Source organism: Adiantum capillus-veneris, chromosome 30 (genome assembly GCF_014529385.1).
Source record: "Adiantum capillus-veneris isolate H3 chromosome 30, ASM1452938v2, whole genome shotgun sequence".
Taxonomy (NCBI): Eukaryota; Viridiplantae; Streptophyta; class Polypodiopsida; order Polypodiales; family Pteridaceae; genus Adiantum; species Adiantum capillus-veneris.
In genome coordinates, this window is record NC_140960.1 from 96,241,159 (window position 1) to 96,263,193 (window position 22,035).

The window sequence follows — 22,035 nt, forward strand, 5'->3', positions numbered from 1 at the left end:
GAGTGCATACGAACTAATATCTCACCTCAATGAGCTTTGTCCTTGAATAAAAGGCTGAGTTCTTTGCAAGATGGATAGCGCTTTGGCTATCACTATACAAGACACGATTGTCTTGTTTGAAACCAAGCTCTTCTCAGAATCTGTGAAGCCACAGTATTTCTTTGCTTGCCTCCGTCATTGCTACATACTCTGCCTCCGTGGTAGAAAGTGAGACCACTTTTTGCAGCTTTGAATCCCAGCTTACTTCTGTGCCTCCAATCGTGAAGACATAGCCAGTAGTGCTCCTTCAAGTATCTTTGTCACCTACCATATCTGCTTCAGCATACCCTTGAAGAAAAATATCAGTTCCTCCAAAATACAAAGCATTTGTTGTTGTCCTCTTTAGATACCTAAGTATCCACTTCACAGCTTGCCAATGCTCTTTACTTGGTTTATCCATGAATCTACTCACACTCCCACTGTATGTGCAATATCTGGCCTTGTCCAGACCATAGCATACATTAGAGAACCTACAGCTGCAGCATATGGAACTTTAGACATATAGGCTATCTCCTCTTGTGTCTTTGGGCACATATCCTTTGTTAGTTTAAAGTGACCAACCAAAGGCGTAGAAACCTTTTTTGCATTTTGCATTGCAACCCTTTCTAGTACTTAATTGATGTAATCCTCTTGAGATAGCTTTATTGTCTTCTTTGTCTTGTCCCTTGATATCTTCATACCAAGTATCCTCTTAGCATCACCTAAATCTTTCATTGAAAAAGATTTAGACAGCTCCTCTTTTAGGTCTTTGATGTCCTGCATGTTAGCACTTACAATCAGCATGTCATCAACATACAACATTAGGATAATGAACTTCCCATCTCCCAAATTCTTCGTGTAGACGTAGTGATCCGAGTTGCATCTTGTGAATCCATGATCCAATATCCATCGATCAAACTTCAAGTACCATTGTCTTGATTCTTGCTTCAAACCATACAAGCTCTTCTTTAATATGCAAACCATTTGCTCCTTACCCCTTACTTCATACCCCTTTGGTTGAAGCATGTAAATTTCCTCCTCTAAGTCACCGTGAGGAAACGCCGTATTTACATCCATTTGCTCGAGATTTAAATCATGAGCAGCCACAAGGCTTAAGACAAGCCTAATTGAGTTCATTTTTACAACAGGAGAAATAATTCCATTGAAGTCAATACCTTTCTTTTGAGAAAACCCTTTTACCACAAGCCTAGACTTGTACCTTTTCTTCCCACCTTCTTCCTTCACCTTATACACCCATTTGTTTTGCAGTGCCCGTTTACCATTAAGCAACTCAACCAACTCCCATGTTTGGTTGCGATGTAGTGAGTCCATCTCCACTTGCATGCTCTTCATCCATTCTTCTTTGGGTTTATGATGCATGACTTCTTCGTATGATTCTGGCTCTCTAGAATCTGAGATCAGGAGATGGTTGAAGGAAGGAATAAACCTTTCTAGAGGTCTGCTTGCTCTTGTGGATCTTTGAGAAACAGGTTGAGGCTCCTCATTTGGTTGACGTTGTTGCACGTTGTCACCGTTTGCAGTCCTTGAGTCTTTACCATCCTCAAGCTCCATGTACTCATCACCTGTTTCTTTTGCTTGTTTTCTTTTCAAGTAATCTTTGTACATATTTTGTTAATTGAAAATTACATCAATACTTCTAAAGATTTTACCATTTTCAGGATTCCATAGGCGATACCCAAAGTCACCTTCTCCATAGCAGATGAAGAAACACCTTTTGGACTTTGCATTTAGCTTTGACCTTAGACTTTTATCTATGTGCATGAAAGCCTCGCACCCAAACACTTTGAAAAATGAATAGTTCACCGGTTTACATGTCCATGCCTCCTCTGGAACTCCTCCATCCAATGTCGTTGAGGGTGACCAGTTGATTAAGTACACATATGTACTTACTGCCTCCACCCAAAGCTCAAGCGGTAGGCCTGCATGTAGCCGCATGCTTTGCGCTTGCTCCATGATTTTCCTGTTCATCCTTTCCAAAATCCCATTTTGTTGAGGTGTTCTTGGGGTTGTCCTTTGCCTCTGAATACCATTGCTAGCACAAAAGCTTGGCTGCAATATTTGCCTCCGTTGTCGGATCTAAGGCACTTAACCTTGGTACCTGCTTCATTCTCCACAAATGCTTTCCACCTTTGAAATATGGAAAACACATCGGACTTATTCTTCATGACATAAACCCATGTTTTTCTAGTCGCATCATCTATGAATGTTACATAGTACAATGAGCCACCAAGTGATGGTGTACTTGCAGAACCCCAAACATCATATTGAACCAGCTCAAGTTTTTTATTTTTTCTTTCATTTCCTGATTTTTGAAATTTTACCCTCTTTTGTTTACCATAAACACAATCTTCACAGAACTCTAAGTCCACTTCTTTCAAACCTGGTAGAGGCTTCTTTGTTTGAAGGATTTGCATTCCTTTGGCACTCATATGCCCAAGCAGGTAGTGCCACACTGCACTGTCAACTTCTGTAGTTGCTACACAAGCTGAAGGTTGTGTGCTAACAGTACACAAGTAAAGTGTACCGACCTTTTCTCCCTTGGCAACCACCAAAGATCCCTTTGAAATCTTCCACCGCTTGTTTCCGAATGCAATGTTGTGACCTCATCATCCAATTGTGTTGTAGAGATCAAATTTTTGCGAAGAGAGAGAACATGCCTAACATCTTTAAGCTTCCATTTATTTCCGTTAGTAGTTTTGACAGAAACTATACCTTTGCCGACAATCTCACAAGCTTCATCATCTCCCAAGTATACATACCCAAAATTACCTTTGGTGTAATCTTGGAAATGTTGCTTGTGTGGTGTCGCATGGAATGAAGCCTAGAATCTACTATCCAGGAATTAGACACATTGTCTAATGAGAGAATTAGAGCATCTTCCTCTACTTTACCTGCCACATTGGCCTTCGATGTTGGCTTGTTTTCTTGAGACTCTGTCTCCTTACTCTTCTTGGACCAGCAATCCTTCTTGACGTGGCCCTTCTTGCCGCAATTCCAACATTCAAGAACTGACTTTGTGCGCGACTTGCTCCGCCTTGAACGATCACGACCCTTTTGGTTTTTGAACCTCTCCTTAGGCCTTCCTCTTGTTTCTACTGATAGTGCAGCACTTGATGATTCTCCTGGGCTTCTCCAAGTGATTCTCTTGTGCTTCTCCTTCGCATTTCCTTGCTTAGGAGAACACACACAACATCATCAAACTTAAGAGTATTTGTGCCAGAGATAGAATTACTTACAGCCATCACAAGGCTGTCCCAACTATCCGGTAGAGATGATAGTATAAGGAGAGCTCACACTTCATCATCGAAATTGATTTTCACAATCAAAGTTGACTTATATTTGTGTCATTTAGATGTTCTGCAATTGAACCATTCTCTACCATCTTTAGATTGAACAAGCACTTCATAAAAAATACCTTATTGGATGCCGATGGTTTCTCATAGAAGTCGTCAAGTGACTTCATCAAGTCCTCCGTGGTCTTCATCTCTGAAATGTTGAAGGCCACCATTGACGCCAAGCTTAACCGGATTGCTCTCAGTGCCTTTCAATCAAGGACAATCCATGCTTCATCTGCCATCGTTGCAGGCTTCTTTGCAAGACCACCTAGTGGCAAATAGAGGTCCTTCTGGTAGAGATAGTCTTCAATCTGCATCTTCCAATGTTGGTAGTTTTTGCCGTTGAACTTCTCAATCTTGAGCCTCCCTTCCTCCGCCATAACTCCCAATCAATTCAAGGAATCCTATCCTTGAGATAATTTAGCTATGAGCAAACCTTGCTCTGATACCAATTGTTAGGAAATATGACGTAGCTAAGTAGATAATTCAGTAGATTACTTAATGGAGATAGATAATTTACACACACAAGAGATTAAAGAGTAGAGAGAGAGAGAGAGAGTATACACGATATACGTGGTTCACCCAATGTGGGCTACGTCCACGAGAAAGCAGCCACTCAATGGCTTTAGTACTTCCAAACAAGAAGTAGTTTATAAAGGGATTATACACTTTTGGAGCTCCCACCTTGCTTCACTCTCACCACCTCACACCCACCTTGTTACATCAACTTCACACTCTGAAATGTGTGTAGAAATGGCCTCATTTTATAGGCCAAAAGGGCTACCCTCTCTCATGAAAGACAGCCATGTGTAGCCACCCTTGTGTAAATAAGTTCAAATCGGACCCTCCAATCCGTCCATGTGTGGCCGCTCTTGAGAAGATAAGTCCGCTTTTGAATTCGGCCACTAGCCATTGAATTCAGCCATCGGCCACCGGCCATTGACTTCTGACCACCGGCCACCGGCCATTAACTACCGGCCAACCGTCCAACCGACCGATCGTTTTTCGACAACTTTCCGACCGCTGTCCGTCCATAATATCCCAACAAAAAGGAATATTCCGAATGGGCATGAAAGTTTTGGTTGCCGACTAGTGATTTTATTTTTCGACGAGTTATTTTTCTTCACGCACGATGGCTTCTCCTCATAATGGGGGCCTTATAAATGTGCGTTTTTAGTAAATCAGGCTCCATACTTAACAACTATCTCTATATTTTTACTCTTCTTTCATCTTAGCCTCATGCTCAAGTTTCTTTGACATCAACCTTTGTTGTTGTTTCTAGAGGCTTAATTAATATCACTCCTTACAAAGTTTACAAAAATCAAAGTCACTCCCTACAAAGCTGCTATTAAAACTACCCACTGACATGGAACTCTTTGGTTGCAATGTTCACAAAAATGGCCTTATAAAATCATTTTTAAAAACATTTCACTATATTGAAGTGAAGTGGCTAGGTGGGCAAGAAAACCCATGTATGCATGTGGTTGGGGCTGCAGGTTTTCAAGCAAGATATTGTGGGTTCAAAACCCGGGTCCGTGAGCCTCATAGGTCAACATGTTGACTTTTTTTTTTGTTCCTTGGCTGCGAGATTGCCACCGTAGATCCCAACACCTTGGATCATTAAGACCGAGCTAAGACCCCGTGGTTTATAGTTTGGGGGAGGGGGACTCATAATGCACATGTAGACCAGTTGCAGCATAGTGGTATGTGAGATGGAGCCTCTTTGGTGATGTCCAAGTTGTCCGTGGTACATTGCATGCATGGACAATGAGGCTTTTGAGTGCCTTGGCACTCCACTTTCTCGTATGCCTATGGTGACTCGTGAGCATGGCAAAGTGTGATACCTTCAATCTTTGCATGCTGTAAGGGTGCTTGTCTATGTGACAAAGGGATTTCTATGATGGGATTTGAATATGCAGCATCAACAATACCTTATTGCAACAGAAAAGTGGCAAAGCACGGTTGATTACAATTGATAGCTAGTCTATGGATAGTGGATAGCTCTTTATGAGCAATGGTCATTTTTATGTCCATGCGGACAATTGTAATCATTTTGAGCATTGTCTGAAATTTATAAATAAATATAGGCAAGAGGACAATGCTCACTCTTGCATGGGGGAATTGTACCATAGTGCTATGTGTCGTTCTTCTTCTTTCCTCTCCTTCTCTCTCGTGTGGCATGCATAGCACTCTGATCTAGGAGGAACGTATGCACGTGTTCTTATGCTCTCTCTCTCTCTCTCTCTCTCTCTCTCTCTCTCTCTCTCGTGTATCATGCCAGAAGAGATAAAAAAATTTTGCAATACCCTAGAACACAATTGTAAGTCTTTTCTCACTCAAATCTATTCAGACTTTGGGTTCAAAGGTCCATGTGATAGATGAGAAGCTGGCACAAATTCCAACGAACATCTTCATCAAGAAATTTCAAGCGGTGGATGGGACAAATGTGAAATCAACAATCTTTCCAAAGGAATTATGGACCTTACAATAGAAGAAAAAAGTATTGGAGGGTGCTCGAGGCCTTCAACTAGACAACTTCTTTTGGCTACCATCATGGGGCATAGACTTCCAAAGAGCCCGTGAGTTGATGAGCTCTATCCAATACAATGGAGAAGCCACCCTTACCAACAAAGATATAGCAACAATCAAAGTAAAGATCACTAATGAGCTAATCAACGAAGCCCTCCACCTCCTACTAGGGAGAAACAATCTTCTTCATAAGACAAAGGCGATGGATAATGACAAAGCATTTGTGAAGTAGTAGGGGCACAAGCTCACATATAAAGATCTTATTTTTTCAAAAACACAGTTTCCCCTCAGGTTGATCTCTTAGCACCTTAAGGTCTAGAAGCTACCAAGATATACAAAGTAACTGCCATGTGGCAGTAGTCATGGCTATTGGCTTGGCAAAAAGGTGGGTCATAAAGTGCCACCTTGAAAACTACATACTAGAGAACCTAGTTGAATCAAACCGAAGGGGAAGTGACCATAACAAGACATATATGAACGTAGGGCCAATGCCCACAAGGTTTGCTTACGAAGCATTGGGCATGATTGTTGACGACTTGCCAAAAGTGGAGTGTCATAAAATCTAATATCTAGATTTACCCAACTGATTTTCTCATGTTAAACTGATCATTTAATATGGGAATATAAAAGGGAAACAAGAGCTAAAATATAGATATGTGTGTTACAATTTAGATGCCAAAAAAGGTGATCCCCGAGCTAAGGGTTCAAGATGCTGAAGATGCCAATGCGAAGACTCACAAAGCTAACAAGGATATAGAAAGATTGAAACAACAAGTAAGTAGTCTACAAGCCAACAAAGAGAAACTCCAAGAAGATCTAAAGAGAGAAAAAGCTAATACTACAAGCATCTACTCTGATCTGGAGAGATGATAGAAGGGAATACCGAAGTTTAGATACAACAACAAGCTTTGGAAGAGTCTCTATGTGAGTCTTATGACATGGTGAAGCAAACCCTCTCCACCCTCTTGACCCTTCATGAAGTGCCTACACCAACATCAACATCTCAAGCACCTACGGCAACTGCTGAGGAGATGAAGGCCTTGAAGGTTAAGCTAGAACTACTACAAACGAAGGTGCAAAGATCCCTACAAAATACTCAACATAACACAATACAAACCATAAAATGTCAAATATGCATACCTGACTAATCCCATAGCACATAATTATGACTTCACGACGTGATGAGAGAGAGAGAGAGAGAGAGAGAGAGAGAGAGAGAGAGAGAGAGAGAGAGAGAGAGAGAGAGAGAGAGAGAGAGAGAGAGAGAGAGAGAGAGAGAGAGAACTGGGTTCAATTGTACATAACAATAGAAAATTGAAATGTTGTGGGCCAGTTCCAAATGTATGTAATGGAATATGACTATGACATGGATAGTAGCGGAATTTAAATGACCATAGTGAACATTTCCTTTAAGAGGGTTCTTTCAGGAGCATAAAAAGAGTCTTGATTGAAAGTAGCAAAATGAACATTACACCTAATTATCTTGGCACGGACAATACTTGTAAAAGAGAGTGAGAGGTAGAGAAATTTGACAACAGTTGAGGACCAGATTTACTTGGAGCCGGTCCCCCCTCCAAAAGGCTTTTGTATTATAGATTCTCCCATGTAGAGAGACTTGATACAATACAAGATTTGTGTTCCTTGAGACCTTTTTGGTGTAATGAAGATGGAAAGATTCATGCACTAAGATTATGCCCTTAACTATCTTACCAAAGCTTAACTTGTCCCAGGCCTCAATCCCAAGACCTCAAACACCTTCAAAGGTGGAGAGAGCTATCAGGGAGTGAGGGAAGGGAAGAGGAAGAAGAAGAAACATACGAGAAAGAAGTAGTGTCCTATCATACCATTACTCATAGAGCTTAGCATATCATAGTAGCATAGTAATGGAGATGAAGAAGATGGCTAGCATAGCATTAAAGCATGGCTCTTGGCTGGATTTGCATTCCATAGCCAAGAGTGTTGGTGTAGGCTTTCAACTTCTCAAGATTAGAGAAGGAGTTTCACAAAGTGAGAATGAGAGAAAGTGTGTGTGAGAGGGAGTATAACCCCCAAGCACCCCCCTTGCTTGCTTTGGTCAACCCCTCCTTCTAGCTCAAGCTTGAATCTCATTGGACCCCTCTAAGCCTAGCCAATCACATGCACAATGCATTTCAAGCAACATGGGTAGTCTTTGGACAAGTGTCCTCCTTACCCCTTTGAGAGAGAGGGCTTAATAATACCTAGATAATTGTTTAATTAAACTAAATGCTTATTGGACCCCTTTTAAGCCTAGCCAATAGGATTCAAACACTCCATGAGGGCAACATGGGGAGGAACTTGACATCTGTCCTTGTTTTCTCTTGTGGCTTGGGCTTGCCTTGAGTGAGTGTATGTGTGCTCTCTCATGCCCCTAGCTTGTAAGCTCACCCCCCTCTTTGTAGGATCTTGTTGACTTCAAACTCCTCAAGCCCCTAGTCCCATAATCATGGCAAGTACCTCAAGCACCTTAGTCAGCAAGCACGACAAACACCTCAAGCACCTTAGTTAGCAAGCACCCACGACAAGCACCTCAAGAACCTCAGTCAGCAAGCAATACAAGAACCTCAAGTACCTTAGTCTGCAAGCATGACAAGCACCTCAAGCACCTTAGTCAGCAAGCACGACAAGCATCTCAAGCTTGGACCGAGCTCCCACCTCAAGCTCCGTCCTAGCTTGCATAAGGTCCTAGGTCTAAGGACTTTTAACATTAACCTTTGGAGGTCGTCAATGAAGCTAACCCTAAAGTCTTTTACGCTCAATTAGATGACATTGCTCTTTGCTAAACCATCTCTCATTTGGACCCATTGCCTTTGGTCCCGTGCTGAGATAAATCTAAAAGCACATGTCTATATTCTAACTCTTGTTCCCATTTATTTTCCCACATTAAATGATCAGTTCAATATCAAAAAATCATTTGGGTTAGTTAGATATTAGATTTTATGACATTACCTCTCTCTTAAAATCATATGCGTCCTCGACTATGAGGTAGGGAAGATAAAACTTTAGTCATTAGGCTATGTTTCTTAGCGGGTAGAGGATCCCTTTTTACCCTACAACATCATTCCAAAATGGATGACTAATCCATTTGGGGCTTGGGAGACTTAGCTGTCGCCAGCATGTCTGCTCTTGAGTCCATATCATACTCCAAGGTAGAGTGACAAATTCTACTTGGTGTTTGAGAGACGTCATCATCAAAAACATGATTCTAAGCATGCATACTACTTAAATTTGTGCACGATAAAAAGAGAAATAGTCTTATAAGACAAAAAAAAAAATTCATTTAAAAAGTATTTACATTTGTTTACTCTAATGTAGCATTGTAAGCATTGACAAGGTTCATACTATCCTTAAGCTGTGTTCCTTGCATCCATCTAGCATCTTCAAAAGGATATTTTTTGAACTTAATAAGATATTGTCCGATAATCTTACTATGTCTTAGTATCTTGTCTTCATGTCAAAGAATCGATTCAGCTGAAGCACCTCTTCTGATCTTCGATCTAGGGCGGGTCCTCAATGATTGGTTCTTGTGGTGGCTCTCCTTTGTAAGGCTTAAGTAGGCTTACATGAAAAGCAGTGTGAATGAGACAATGGTTGGGCAACTTGAGCTGATAGGCTATCTCATTGATTGGTTTTAGAATTTGAAAAGGACCATAGTATCTTTTTGCTAGTTTAGCATAATACTTTTGGTGGCCCGTAGGATTTTTACCCGTAGTTTGTCTCAATCGAGCCTTGGGAAATTTGTATAGGATCCAATCATTTTCCTTGAAAGCTAAGGCCCTAAGCTAAGGCCCTTCTGTGCTTGTGAGCCTTTTACCTTTGCTGTGAGATAAATATAGACTCCTTAATCTTTTGGAAAGATTCTTGTAGGTCTTGGCTATACTCATCGGCAACGAAGATCTCCCATGTACCTTAAGTAGCAAGGGACTTTTAGGTCTTCCCTCGATGATTTCAAAAGGTGCCTTTTGTGTAGTAGTATGGACAATGTTATTGTATGCATACTCTACAAGTGGTAGATACTTCTCCCATTGTGAGCATTGATCTACTTATGTAACATAAGTCTTTAGTAGATCAAGAATCCTAAGGTTAGTTATCTCACTTTGGCCATCCGTTTGTAGCTGATAGGCCGAAGAGAAATTCAACCTTGTACCTAGATTTTCAAAGAGACCTTTCCAGAAGTTACAAGTCATTGTAGGATCTCTATCTAGCACGATGGATGTTGACAATCCATGGTGTTTGAAAATCTGGGATATGAAGATGGTTGCCATTTAGTGTGCCTCAATAGTTTTTTTGATAGGAATAAAGTGTGCTTAGTTTTTAAACTTGTTGACTATTGTCCATATTCCCGTATTCCCATGGATAGACTTAGGTAATCCAAAGATAAAATCCATGGATATACTCTCCCATGGAAAATTAGGAACTGGCAATGGGTGGAGTAATCCAGGTTTCTTCCCTCTATCATACTTTGTCTTTTGGCATACCGGACATTTTGAAACATATTCTTGTATGTTCACTTTCAAGGTGGGCCAATAAAAATATGTCTCTACTCCTCAAAGAGTAGCTTGAATCCCTCTATGCCCCGCATAGGGAGGAGCATGGGATTCATATATCACTTTCTCACGAAGGGAGTGAGTAACACATGGCATGTTGCCATGGAGAAGATAACCATCCTGCAAGGTGAAGGGTTCCTCTTTCTTCCCTAAGGCAAGGGCTGACATTATATCCATAAATCAGGTTCAATAGCATACTCATCTATCATGAAAGATAGATCATTGTGAGTTGCTATAGACACCGCATTTTCCCTTGTTTGTCATGATAGTGCATCGGCCACTTGATTATGTTTACCAGCAATATGAGCAATATGAAAATTGAATAGCGAAAGAAAATTTTCCCACCTCATTTGTTTGTCAAAAAGCTTGGTTTGCGTATGAAGTACTTGAGACTTTGGTGGTCCGTTTGTAAGATGAATGCAGTCCCCATAGATATTTCTTCCATGTGTCTAGGGCATGTAGAAGAACTAGTAGCTCTTTTTAATATATGCCCAACACTCGTTCATTGGTATTGAGTCTTCAACTTTCATATGCTATGGCATGCCCTGCTTGGAGCAAAACTGTTCCAAGGCAATCTCCACAAGAATCTCATTGGACCTCAAATGGCTTTGAGAGATCCGATAGTGTAAGCACTAGTTGGGAGGTAAGCTTTTCTTTAAGCTTGTCAAAAGCATTTTGCTCTTTAGCAGTCCATGAATACTTAACGTTCTTCTTTGTTAATTCATGTAGTGGCCCTGCTAGTTGAGAGATTTTTTCTATGAAGCGTCTATAGTATACACACATACCAATAAAGCTTCGTAACTCATGTAGATTCCTTGGATTATGACATCCTTTTATTACCTCTAACTGTGATGGATCCATACGGATACCATCTTGAGAGAATTTGACTTAAGTACAAAATCTCTTGGAAAAAAAATTTACTCTTCTTTTGGTTAATGAAAATATTATTCTCCCTCAAAGCTGGAAAGGTTACCTGGAGATGTTGCTTATGCTCCTCAAGAGAATTGGAGTAGATGATGATATCATCAAAGAGCACTCTAGTTAACTTGCATTAGGGCTGAAATTTTTTCTCCATTAGGTGGTTGAATGTGGCTGGAGCATTTGTCAAGCCAAAAGGCATGACAAGATATTCATAAAGACCAAACGTTGTGCAAAAAGCAGTCTTTACAATATCTTCATTCACTATCCTTATTGGATGATAGCAACTTTTTAGGTCAATTCTACTGCAGTAGGTAGACCCTTGTAGCTTATGAAACAAATCTTCTACCCGTGGTATGAGAAATCTGTTTTTGATGGTGATCCGGTTTAGTGCTCTATAGTTGACCACATATGATATGTGTCGTCTTTCTTTTGTACTAGTAGGAGTGGTGAACAAAAGGGAGAGGAGCTAGGCCTCACCGTCCCCTTGTCTACCAACTCATGCACTTGCCTCATAATCTCCTCTTGTTGAGCTTGAGAAACTCTATAAAGGGTTTTCTTAGGTGGTGAGCTCCCAGGTAGAAGCTCTATCTTATGGTCATCATCCCCTCATTTTGGAGGTAACTCCATAGGGATGTCATCGATAAATACATCTTGGAATCTATTTAGAAAATTAGACAAGTATAATTATTTTTTATTCCTACCACTTTGTTTGGTTAAAACATTAGCATCATTTAGAGACTCTTTGACAAAAATCATGTACAAGGAAACCGAGCTTTTCATTGAATTATCAAAAGCAGGTGAATTTACAAGAGGTATAGTACGACCAGATTCATTGGCATCTATATACACGTTCTTTTCCCTATAGATGAAATAAATTCTCCTTTTAAGGAACTTCATGTTGGCAGCCATGCGGTTGAACCATGGTGCATGTTGGAGAGGGGACATGAAAAAGTCTTCTTTGTGAATGTAGCTTTGGACATGAAGCCTCAACTTCCCAATCAACAAGGGAGTAATGGAGCCTTACTGTCCCTTGAAAGCTCCATCACAATAGTTACAATATCTCCCATCTCAAAAGCTTGAATGCCCAGCACGTGATATAGGGATCTTTTGATAAGTGACTGCCCCGGGTGTTGGCTGCCTCATTTATGTATGCAACACGAGGCCGGATATTCAGTTTGCAGTCTCACAGGTCAGTAGATTTATGCATAGCCCAGGTCTAAGCATTGGCAGGCTGTCAAGAGGATTTTCCTCTACCTTAGTGGCACTTTACATCTTGGCTTGTTTTATCCCAAGGGGGGATCATTGCCACCAGACTTACATGCTTTTTCGGACTCAGATTGGGCTGGTTGTTTTGACACAGGAGTGTCCACAAGTGGTTTTTGTTTCATGCTTGGCAGTTCATGTATATCATGGTTGAGCAAGAAGCAACCTACTATGGCCACTTCGAGTTGTGAGGCTGAGTACAGGGCAGTCTTCACAGCTACGGTTGAGTGTGTATGGCTCAAACGCCTTATGGCTGATTTGGGTGTTGGATAGGACACTGCCAACACTATCTACACTGACATTCAGAGCGCATTGGCAATTGCGAGGAACCCAGTTTCTCATACTCGCACAAAGCACATTGAGGTGCATTACCACTATGTCAGGGAGAGGCTCTCAGCAGGAGAGATCAGCTTGGCTTATGTGCCAACACAGGACAACCTTGCATATCTTTTCACAAAGGCATTGTCTCGTGAGAAGCTTGAAGCTTTCCGCAAAGCTTTGGGCTTACTCCCCTATGTAGACTGATCATGTCCTTAGGGCATGGAACTTCCCTTTACTCATGTGCCAGCTCTCGTTCACCGCATCACTCCAGGGGGGATTTGTTACCATATACATGTGGTAGTGATGTGCGTGAACACACTAGGACCGCAGGGGCATTTTTTCCCTCTTTAGGAGGTTTTTTCCCTCGTGCATTGTATATACCCCCATCACTCTAGGGCTCTCTATCTTTCCATGGCACACTAAGAAACACACTCTCTATTGTGTGCCTTGAGCTTCCTTCGTCTTCTCCAAGATGTGTGCGTTTCTCTGCAACCCTTATTCCAACAGGCATTTGGAGATGAGGGCTTCATGGAGTCCTCTAAGCTACATCATGTAGCTATGCATTTTCAAAAGTCCACCAGGCAATGGTGGTCTAGTCTACGATCAAACAGTGAAGCTCCACGAACATGGAAAGCTTTAAGAGCTTCCATCATGAAGCAGTTTTTGGCTAGCGATACCAAAGACAAAGTACTCACCGAATGGCAAAGCTTGAAGCTCTCTCCCTATGAATCTATTCACAAATATGTAGACAAGTTTTGGGATTTACATCTCAAAGCCACTGTCTACAAAAAGATGGATTTTGGAGAGCAAAAACAACAATTTTGTGCAGGTTTATCTGAGGATATGGCGGAGTATGTTAAGTCCCAAAGGCCACACATCATATCTCCGGTCGTACACCATACCATGGTGGCTTCAAGAATCAACTTCCAACAAGGGGCTAAGATAAATCTTAAGCCTATGGAAACCAGGACCGTAGTGAGCCTAAGGGAAAGGACAATGTCCAAAAGTCTCCCAAAGGCAACTCCAACAACAATAAAGCCAAGGAGAAGGGAGTTTATAAAGGCAAAAATAAACTCTCTCCTGAAGAGCTAGAGCATTATCAAAAAAATAACCGTTGTTTCAAGTGTGGGCAGTAAGGGCATGCCTATCGTGCTTGCCCCCACAAGAATACACGTAATGAGCCTCCTAGAGCTTGCATAGTCAAATTTCAAGAAGAGGATGCTCAACACAAAGGATCTCCTCTATGTCATGCTTGAGGAAAGGTAAGAGAACATGATGCTTTCGTTCTCTCTGACCCTGGTTCTACTCACAATTTCATATCCATATAGTTGGCCACCAAGGTAAGCATCCAAGCCTATGAGATGGGAGATGTCCTAGTTGCTGATGGTGCTTTCAAGGGACAAGAAGCCTCAGTCACTCCCTTAATTGGAAAATTGATGCTCCATGTCCAAAGCTATGTGGACAAGGAGGATTATTTCATCTCTCCTCTCAAGTATGACGATGTAATCCTAGGGGCACCATGGTTTGATCGCATGGCTGCCAATGTTTAATTCCCTGAAAGACAAATCTACTTTAGGTATAGAGAAAAAGATATGTACATAGATGCTAAGGAGACGGGTAGCACCATACCCATTGTACATAAGCAAGCTTTAATAAGTCAATAAACAGCTCTATTCCTGTGTACATGATTTTTGTTAAAGATTCTAAAAATGAACCTAATGTTTTAGCAAAAGGACATATAGGCAATCAAAAGGAATTAGAGTTATCCAATTTCCTAAAGGGATTCCAAGATGTTTTTATTGATGACATCGCTTGTGAGCTACCTCCCAAACGAGGGGATGACGACCATGCAATTGAACTTCTTCCAGGAAGCTCACCGCCTAATAAACCTCCTTATCAAGTTTCTCAAGCTCAACAAGAGGAGATTATGTGGCAAGTGCATGAGTTGGTTGAGAAAGGCATGGTTAGGCCTAGCTCATCTCCATTTTGTTCGCCATTTTTATTAGTGCAAAAGAAACATGGCACATATCGTATGTGTGTCAACTATAGAGCACTAAATAGGATCACTATCAAGAATAGGTTTCCCGTTCCACGGGTAGACTACCTATTTGATAAGCTACAGGGGTCGACCTACTTCAGTAGGATTGACCTAAAAAGTGGCTACCATCAAATAAGGATAGTTGATCAAGACATTGTAAAGACCGCATTTTGCACTACGTTTGGTCTTTATGAGTACATTGTTATGTCTTTTGGCTTGACCAATGCACTAGCCACATTTTATCATCTGATGGAGAAGCTATTCAGCCCTCATCGAAGGTTTACTAGAGTGTTCTTTGATGATATAATCATCTACTTTAATTCATTAGACGAACACAAGCGACACCTCTAGTAATATTTCCAGTTTTCCGAGAGAATAAACTTTATATTAATCAAAAGAAAAGTGAATTTTTCTTACAAGAGATTCAGTATTTAGGTCACATTATCTCTCAAGATGGCATCCAAATGGATCCATCAAAGTTAGAGGTAATAAAAGGATGGCCTAATCCAAGGAATTTGCATGAACTAAGAAGCTTTATAGGTATGTGTGCATACTATAGACGCTTCATAAACAAGTTCTCACAAATCGCGGGACCATTACATGACCTAAAAAAGAAAACAAATAGGTATAATGGTCCACCAAGGAGAACAGTTCTTTCAAAAAGCTTAAAGAGAAGCTTATCTCTCAACCTGTGCTTACACTACCGAATCTTCGAAGCCATTCGAGCTCCAATGCGACACCTGTGGTGATTGCCTTGGAGTTGTTTTTCTCCGTGCGTTCTCTAAGACGACTCAATGATTGTGAAGGTTGCTACCAAGAGCGTGTATACGTGTGTGCATCGACCATTGGAGTCGAGAGGTGGACGTGGCTCCCTTCGCATGGTGCAATTCCCAAGGCAAACCAACACACAAGCCCCCCTCCCCATTATGTCAATAGTGTCAACTCTTCCAACTACACTCTACCAAGTGCTGACCTCTCATGAACTTACCCCCCCCCCCCGATAGTGACCTCTCAGTGCCAATTTATAGGTGTTGGCTGCTTAGCTTATGGTAATCCCGATCGGATTAGGGTAAGCTAATCGGGGAGACAAAGCAAGCGGTGGGCCCGATGTGGTTGACCCTTGCTTTGTTTACGGAGGTTATTAAAATGAGAATCTCTAGGTGGGCCTTTGTGACCATCACCTAGAGAGAGGGAATTTACAAATTGGGATTTTTTACAATGGCTTGGGTGAAAACTGAAGAAATGAAGAACATAATCTACAAATTACTGAAAATGGCATCGTGGTTGCGTGATGCCGACGAATGGGGTGTTGCCGGTGCGTCGGTGTAGTGTGTACGTCTTTTCGGGGTCGGCCGGGGCATGCCTTCGGCGCATTTCTCCTTTTTGTTGTTGGCGGCGCGTGCTTTGGGTGTTCTCCTTCTTTTCATTGATGTCGATGGCGTAGAATCCTTCTTTGTTTTTTTGTATTTTCTTTTAAGTGCGTGCGTATACACGTGTCGTGTGCGTGTATGGCTGCGTGAGTGAATATAGGTGTGTACATACGCGTGAGTGTGTGTATATATGTAGTTGAATGTGTGTGCACGAGCGTGCGTGGGAACGGGAGTTGTGTGTGTGTATATACAATGTATATATATTTATTTATTTTTATTTTAAATTCGGTTTTTGACAGTGCTGTGGGCGACGCAGAGAAAAAGGGGGGGTGAGGGTGGTGAATGGGGTGTGTGTCTGTATGCGGTGTGTGTGTGTGTGTGTGTGTGTGTGTGTGTGTGTGTGTGTGGTGGCGGTGCCTGCGCGGGCTGTGTACAGGGAGCACATACGGCGAGCGTGGAGCCGGGCAGCGGACGAGACAGAGTGCGAGAGACAGTGAGAGTGGGGGGGGTGAGGGAGGGGAGAGGGGATAGGGTTGGGGGAGAAAGGCGCAGACGGGCTGTGGATGCGCGTGAGGCCGGGGAGGGGGGGTAGCGGCAGCGGGCGCGACAAGAGACGGGGGGGAGCTTGGTCAACGAGGGAGAGAGAGAGAGAGAGATTAATGCCAAGGGGTGGTTCCCACCAAGGGGAGAGAGGGAGAGATAGGGGTTGTGAGGGGGGGGGGGAGTAGAGGATAGAGGAAGAGAGGGTGTGAGAGATAGAGGGAGGGAGAGGTGGTGCTTTCCTTAAGGCCCGCCATGGCTACTTCCAAGAGAGAGAGAGAGAGAGCTAAGGCTAGGTGTAGATAGGGGGGGAGGGGTTGCTTAAGGCCAAAGGGAGTGTGGACGAGAGGGGGTGGGGATACGGCCCGCCGGGGCTGAAGTGTGGACAGGCAGAGAGAGAGGGAGAGAGAGGCATTCATGCTTCTAGCCCTTCCTCTGCATCTTTAGTTGTGGAGTTAGAGGGTTCTCCCTCTTCTGAAATGTCTAGCATGAATTTTGGATCAAACCTAAAAAAATAACTGTTCAGTCTCCATCCATTGACCCTAGTCTTGTGACTTCTCCCATCTGCTTCCATCAGCTTATAGCTGCCGTTGTCATAGCGCTTCTTGATGATGAATAGTCCCTCCCATTTGGGTTGAAATTTCTTGTCCTTCTTGGTGTCAAATCTATTGTCATATCTCAGCACTAACATACCTTTTTCCAGTCCCTTTTCTTTAAGCCCTTGATTGAAAGTGAGCCGGCGTCGTTCTGCCTGCACTGCATAGTGATTGATTGCTTCTTCCCTATCTAGTTGGAGCCTCTCCAAATCCAAGATGTGGTTTCAGAGATTTACAATTGGACGATGTATCTGGCTAGCCAAGACTCGTAAGCTGGCTATTTGTACTTCAATGGGTAGGATTGCCTCCTTCCCATAAACTAGATGGAAAGGGGTAAAACCTAGTGATGTTCGGAATGTCGTTCGGTAGGCCCAAAGAGCTACCATGATATGTTTATCCCAGTCTCTTGTGTGATTGTTCACCTGCTTTGTGATGATTTTGCAAATCATTCCGTTTACCTTCTCTACCAGACCATTGCATTGTGGATAGTATGGTGTGGAATGTCGGCGTGTGATGCCTAACTTCTTCATCAGTTCTCCCACCAAATCACCTCTAAATCCTGGTCCTCTATCTGATATTATCTCAAGAGGAGGGCCAAAACGGCAACAGATGTGCTCAAAAATGAACTTTGCTACCTCTTGGGCTGTAATGCGGGTGGTGGCGGTTGCTTCTGCCCATTGAGTCATGTAGTCTACACCCACTATGATGTACAATTTACCTGATTGGACCCTTGGTAAAGGACCGATTGCATCTATTCCCCATTTCTCAAATGGACCATATGAGATGATAGGAGTTTGTGGCTCGTAGGTTAATGTGCGATCACTAGTCACTTGACAAGCCTTCCATGTTTTGCACCAATGGTGTACATCCCTGTTCAAACTAGGCCAAGAGTACCCTGCTTGTAGAATCTTCCTACTGGTGATATCTAGAGCAAAATAGCCGCTGCAGACGCCATCATGGCAACTTGAAATTACCTCTGTGATCTCAATGGATATTGGCACCCGCCTGAGAATTTGATCCTTGCCCTTACAATACAAGTGGTCGTTTACAAGGCGGTACCTAGTAGCCTTCCTGACCAGCCACTACTTCTGGCCTTTGGTGTATCCTTCCGGACATTCTCCTGTGTTAAGGCGGTTACGCCGCTAGCGGAAGCTAAATAGCGAGAACTCAACCAACAACAGAATTTGTCAGACGAGGACGAAGCTTGACCCGCAGGCGCATGGAAACAACTAGGTGGGTGTCAAATCACCTACTCGACCTTCTAATGACAATCACTACTAAGGAAATCAAATCTAAGTTCTAAAATACGCAAGTGACTGAAATCCGTACTACGAACGAATGCTATACGAAACAGGATCTAGAATCATCGAATCGATCTCAAACTCAAAGGGAAGTCTATACACTAGGTAAGAACAACACCCTGAAGACTTGAACTGCAAAATCAACCTATAACCACTCCGTGCGGTAAACGCGTATGAAGACAGGCCGAAAATTACAGGTGACTGAAACTTGACCCCGATGGTACGAATGTGTAGCTCTACTCGTTGTGGTTCTATAGATATGCTGCACGCTCTATTCCGACACACGAGTTGGAAGAAAACTCACACCGAAGCTCGTAGGAACTTACCACACGTAGAAGCCGATAGCGCGCACTCTTGGTATCTGTGCGTAGCTCTCACCGTTGCTAACACAATGGCGGTGTCGCTTCTCCAATGGCAGCCCCGTAGCTCGCGTAGCAAGGAGATAAGACTCTCTCTCTCTCTCTCTCTCTCTCTCAGACACAGTCACGGCGCTCAAAAACTCACTTTGATTAATAATTGAATCCTCCCTTAGGTTACAAAACTTTGGCTTATATACCTCAGCCTTGGAGGTGAGAACATCTCTAATTATTTACATCAGCAGGTGAAATTACGTCGGGATTACAAGCTGGAAACTCAATTGAGTCCCATTACTTAATGAATGGCTCAAATCAAAATTAATGTCGGAAAGACATTTATTACAATCAATGGTTACAAAATGATGAGTGTGAACAAAAATGCGGGTGTGATCCTCTGCTGGCTCAACACTCCCCCCCTCCGCGTTCATGTCGTCCCTGACATGACTTTTAGGCTTGGTCAATAGAGTCCTGTCGTCTTGAGCATCTGCAAATGTGATTCGTAGCGTAGGTTGCCGATGGTCAAGGTTGGGCCGAATATTTTGCTTTCGTGAGTGAAAAAGCCGGTGTAGAAAGCTTCTTCGAATGTTTGCATGTGGAAGCTAGGCAAAAACATAATTCTTTGGTATAAGAGATGTAACACCTTTGGTGATGGCTGCAATGAAAGATCATACATCATATCCGTCACTGTGTCGGCCGTCGATAGTAGACTCGAGGTCGTGGCTTTATCTGGCGCGAACACTTCAATGCATGCTAAGAGAGTTCTGCAGATTTTCTTTAGCATCTGACACGAAAGGTCAGGAGAGCCAGTAAAGAGTTTGATGGTGCCCGTTAGGGTTTTCACCATGTAGGCTTTACCTATTTTCTCTCCTTCCTTTGGTCCTGGCATCCTTGGGTAATTAAGCCAATTTGGCTTCTTTTCTGCAATCCTGCCATGCTCTTTCCAGCTTCTGACTCTTGGCACCGGGCAGAAGGTTGCATCCTCCCGAATCTCCTTTGGAGCCTCTACCAAGTAGATGAGGTAGGCTGGGTATTTGTTTAGCCAACCTTTCCTCCATCTAGGTTGAGAATCTACAATCTTCTTTGATTGTTCATCTTTTGTGATGTCGCCTTCGTAAAGAGCGACATACTGCTCCTCCTCGAGATCACTCATCTTCTTGCTCATATGCATATATTCAAAAATATAGGCCACTCTTTGTGGAAACATATTATTGGTTTGGAAGACACGGAAGCAACTCAAAATGACTTAAAAGATCAAAACTACAAACGCAACTTGTGGCCCCATGTTAATGAAGAGATAGGTAAAAAAGAATGTGCACCTACACCATGAGTGCTTACTACCGAAGAGATTGACACAATTAATCAAAGAATACAATCTATCTGCACACCCATGGGGTATGGTGCTTCATTGAAGAATATATTCACTGTGGATGACACAAGTCTTTTGAACCTGAAGACACATGATTAGCATGATTTCATCAAGGTAACCCAATATCTTTTTTAATTGTAACAACTGCATCCTCCAACCAAGAGATACTAATTTGATTGTAAATTGATACATGTAGCATGTTCTCATCCTTGTTATTAATGGTTGCTTAACAAGTGGTATCCAAGATGTTATCTATCATTTAGAGAAGCTAGCAAGGTACGTGTATAGCTCGCGAATGTTTGTATATGTACTTTTAATAAACATTTCATACATTGTTCTTCTATTTTTTCAATAGATGGATCAGGTCTAAGGAGATTGATACAAGGTCAATACCGCAAAAGAAAAGGGAATGCATCGAGCTCCTTTGTTTTGCAGAGAAAGAGTTATCGACGTCATTTTTTGATATCCAAGTCCACGTACTCATTCATCTTGTGGATGAGATATAGATTGCAAGTGTTGTTAGCACTCATTGGATGTTTTGGGTTGAAAGATTTATGGGAGTTTTAAAGGGTCTTGTTTGCCAAAGAGCATGCCTAGAGACTTCAATGGCCAAGGGATGGATGCTTAGAGAGTGCATATATTACCTTCAGAGTACCTTGAGCATGTTGACACAGCCTCTCCACAGACATTGACAATGGAAGAGTCTCCTACATTGTCAGATGAGGTGTTATGTGGCAAGGGCATTCCTCGATTGATCAACGATGTGTTACTCAATATTCTTGCATTATTTCATCTTTTAGGTAGCAATCATGTGCAAGTTCAAGAGATACAAACCCTATTGATGAGGAGCTTGGCTATGTGGGAACTGTAGCTAGTATTTATGAGATCAACTTCCGTGTTTGCAAGCAGGTAATAAGATTTTATAGATATACACAAATATGGATGCTATTAACTTTGAAGTTTCTTTTAAGGAATTTTTAATATCTTATGTTAAAATAGATTGTATTAGAGATTGAATGATTGTTGTGCCCAATCGTACTTGAGGTAGATGTACTTGTGCACGGTGGTGACTTCACTGTGTTGCTCACTTGGTAGGCTGGCATGAGGCGGGACAACCATTCCTAGGGTTACTCGATGTCAGAGTCTTTATCTCTCTACAGTTCTACTACTAGATATGTGTCACATGTCACTTTCAATGATTTTACATATTTACTAGCATTTTTAGGCCATTTGTGAGATTGTGGGGTTTTCTGGTTGGGTAGGCAAAATTATGATTTTTCCTACCCCTTATACTTTTGGGCATGTTGTTCAGTGTAGAAATCTAGCATTTGGGGCATTTCACTCTCTCTAATATTTTAAGTTGTGCTAGTGTTTTGCATGCTCTAGCATTTTTCCTCTCTCTAGTGTTTTGTCTCACCACATTGATCTCTCTCTTGCTGGCATTTTTTTCTAGCGCTACCTCTCTCCCTTGCTAGGACTCCCCTTCCATAGCGTG

The 22,035-nt window shown here is 42.2% G+C and overlaps 1 protein-coding gene across 2 annotated transcripts in view; it reads left to right on the plus strand.

The window, feature by feature from the left end:
• LOC147418455 (uncharacterized) overlaps positions 1-22,035 on the plus strand; it is a 42,688-nt gene that overhangs the window by 14,948 nt on the left and 5,705 nt on the right. Inside the window, exon 3 of one of the 2 annotated variants that reach the window (XM_086506940.1) lies at positions 20,896-21,451. The exons of the other annotated variant lie outside the window; for it this stretch is intronic. Within the exon in view, the coding sequence (XP_086363066.1) occupies positions 20,896-21,107 (212 nt within the window). The 3' untranslated portion in view covers positions 21,108-21,451. Of the gene's footprint in view, positions 1-20,895; positions 21,452-22,035 lie in introns of those variants that run through there. 2 annotated transcript variants of the gene reach the window in all.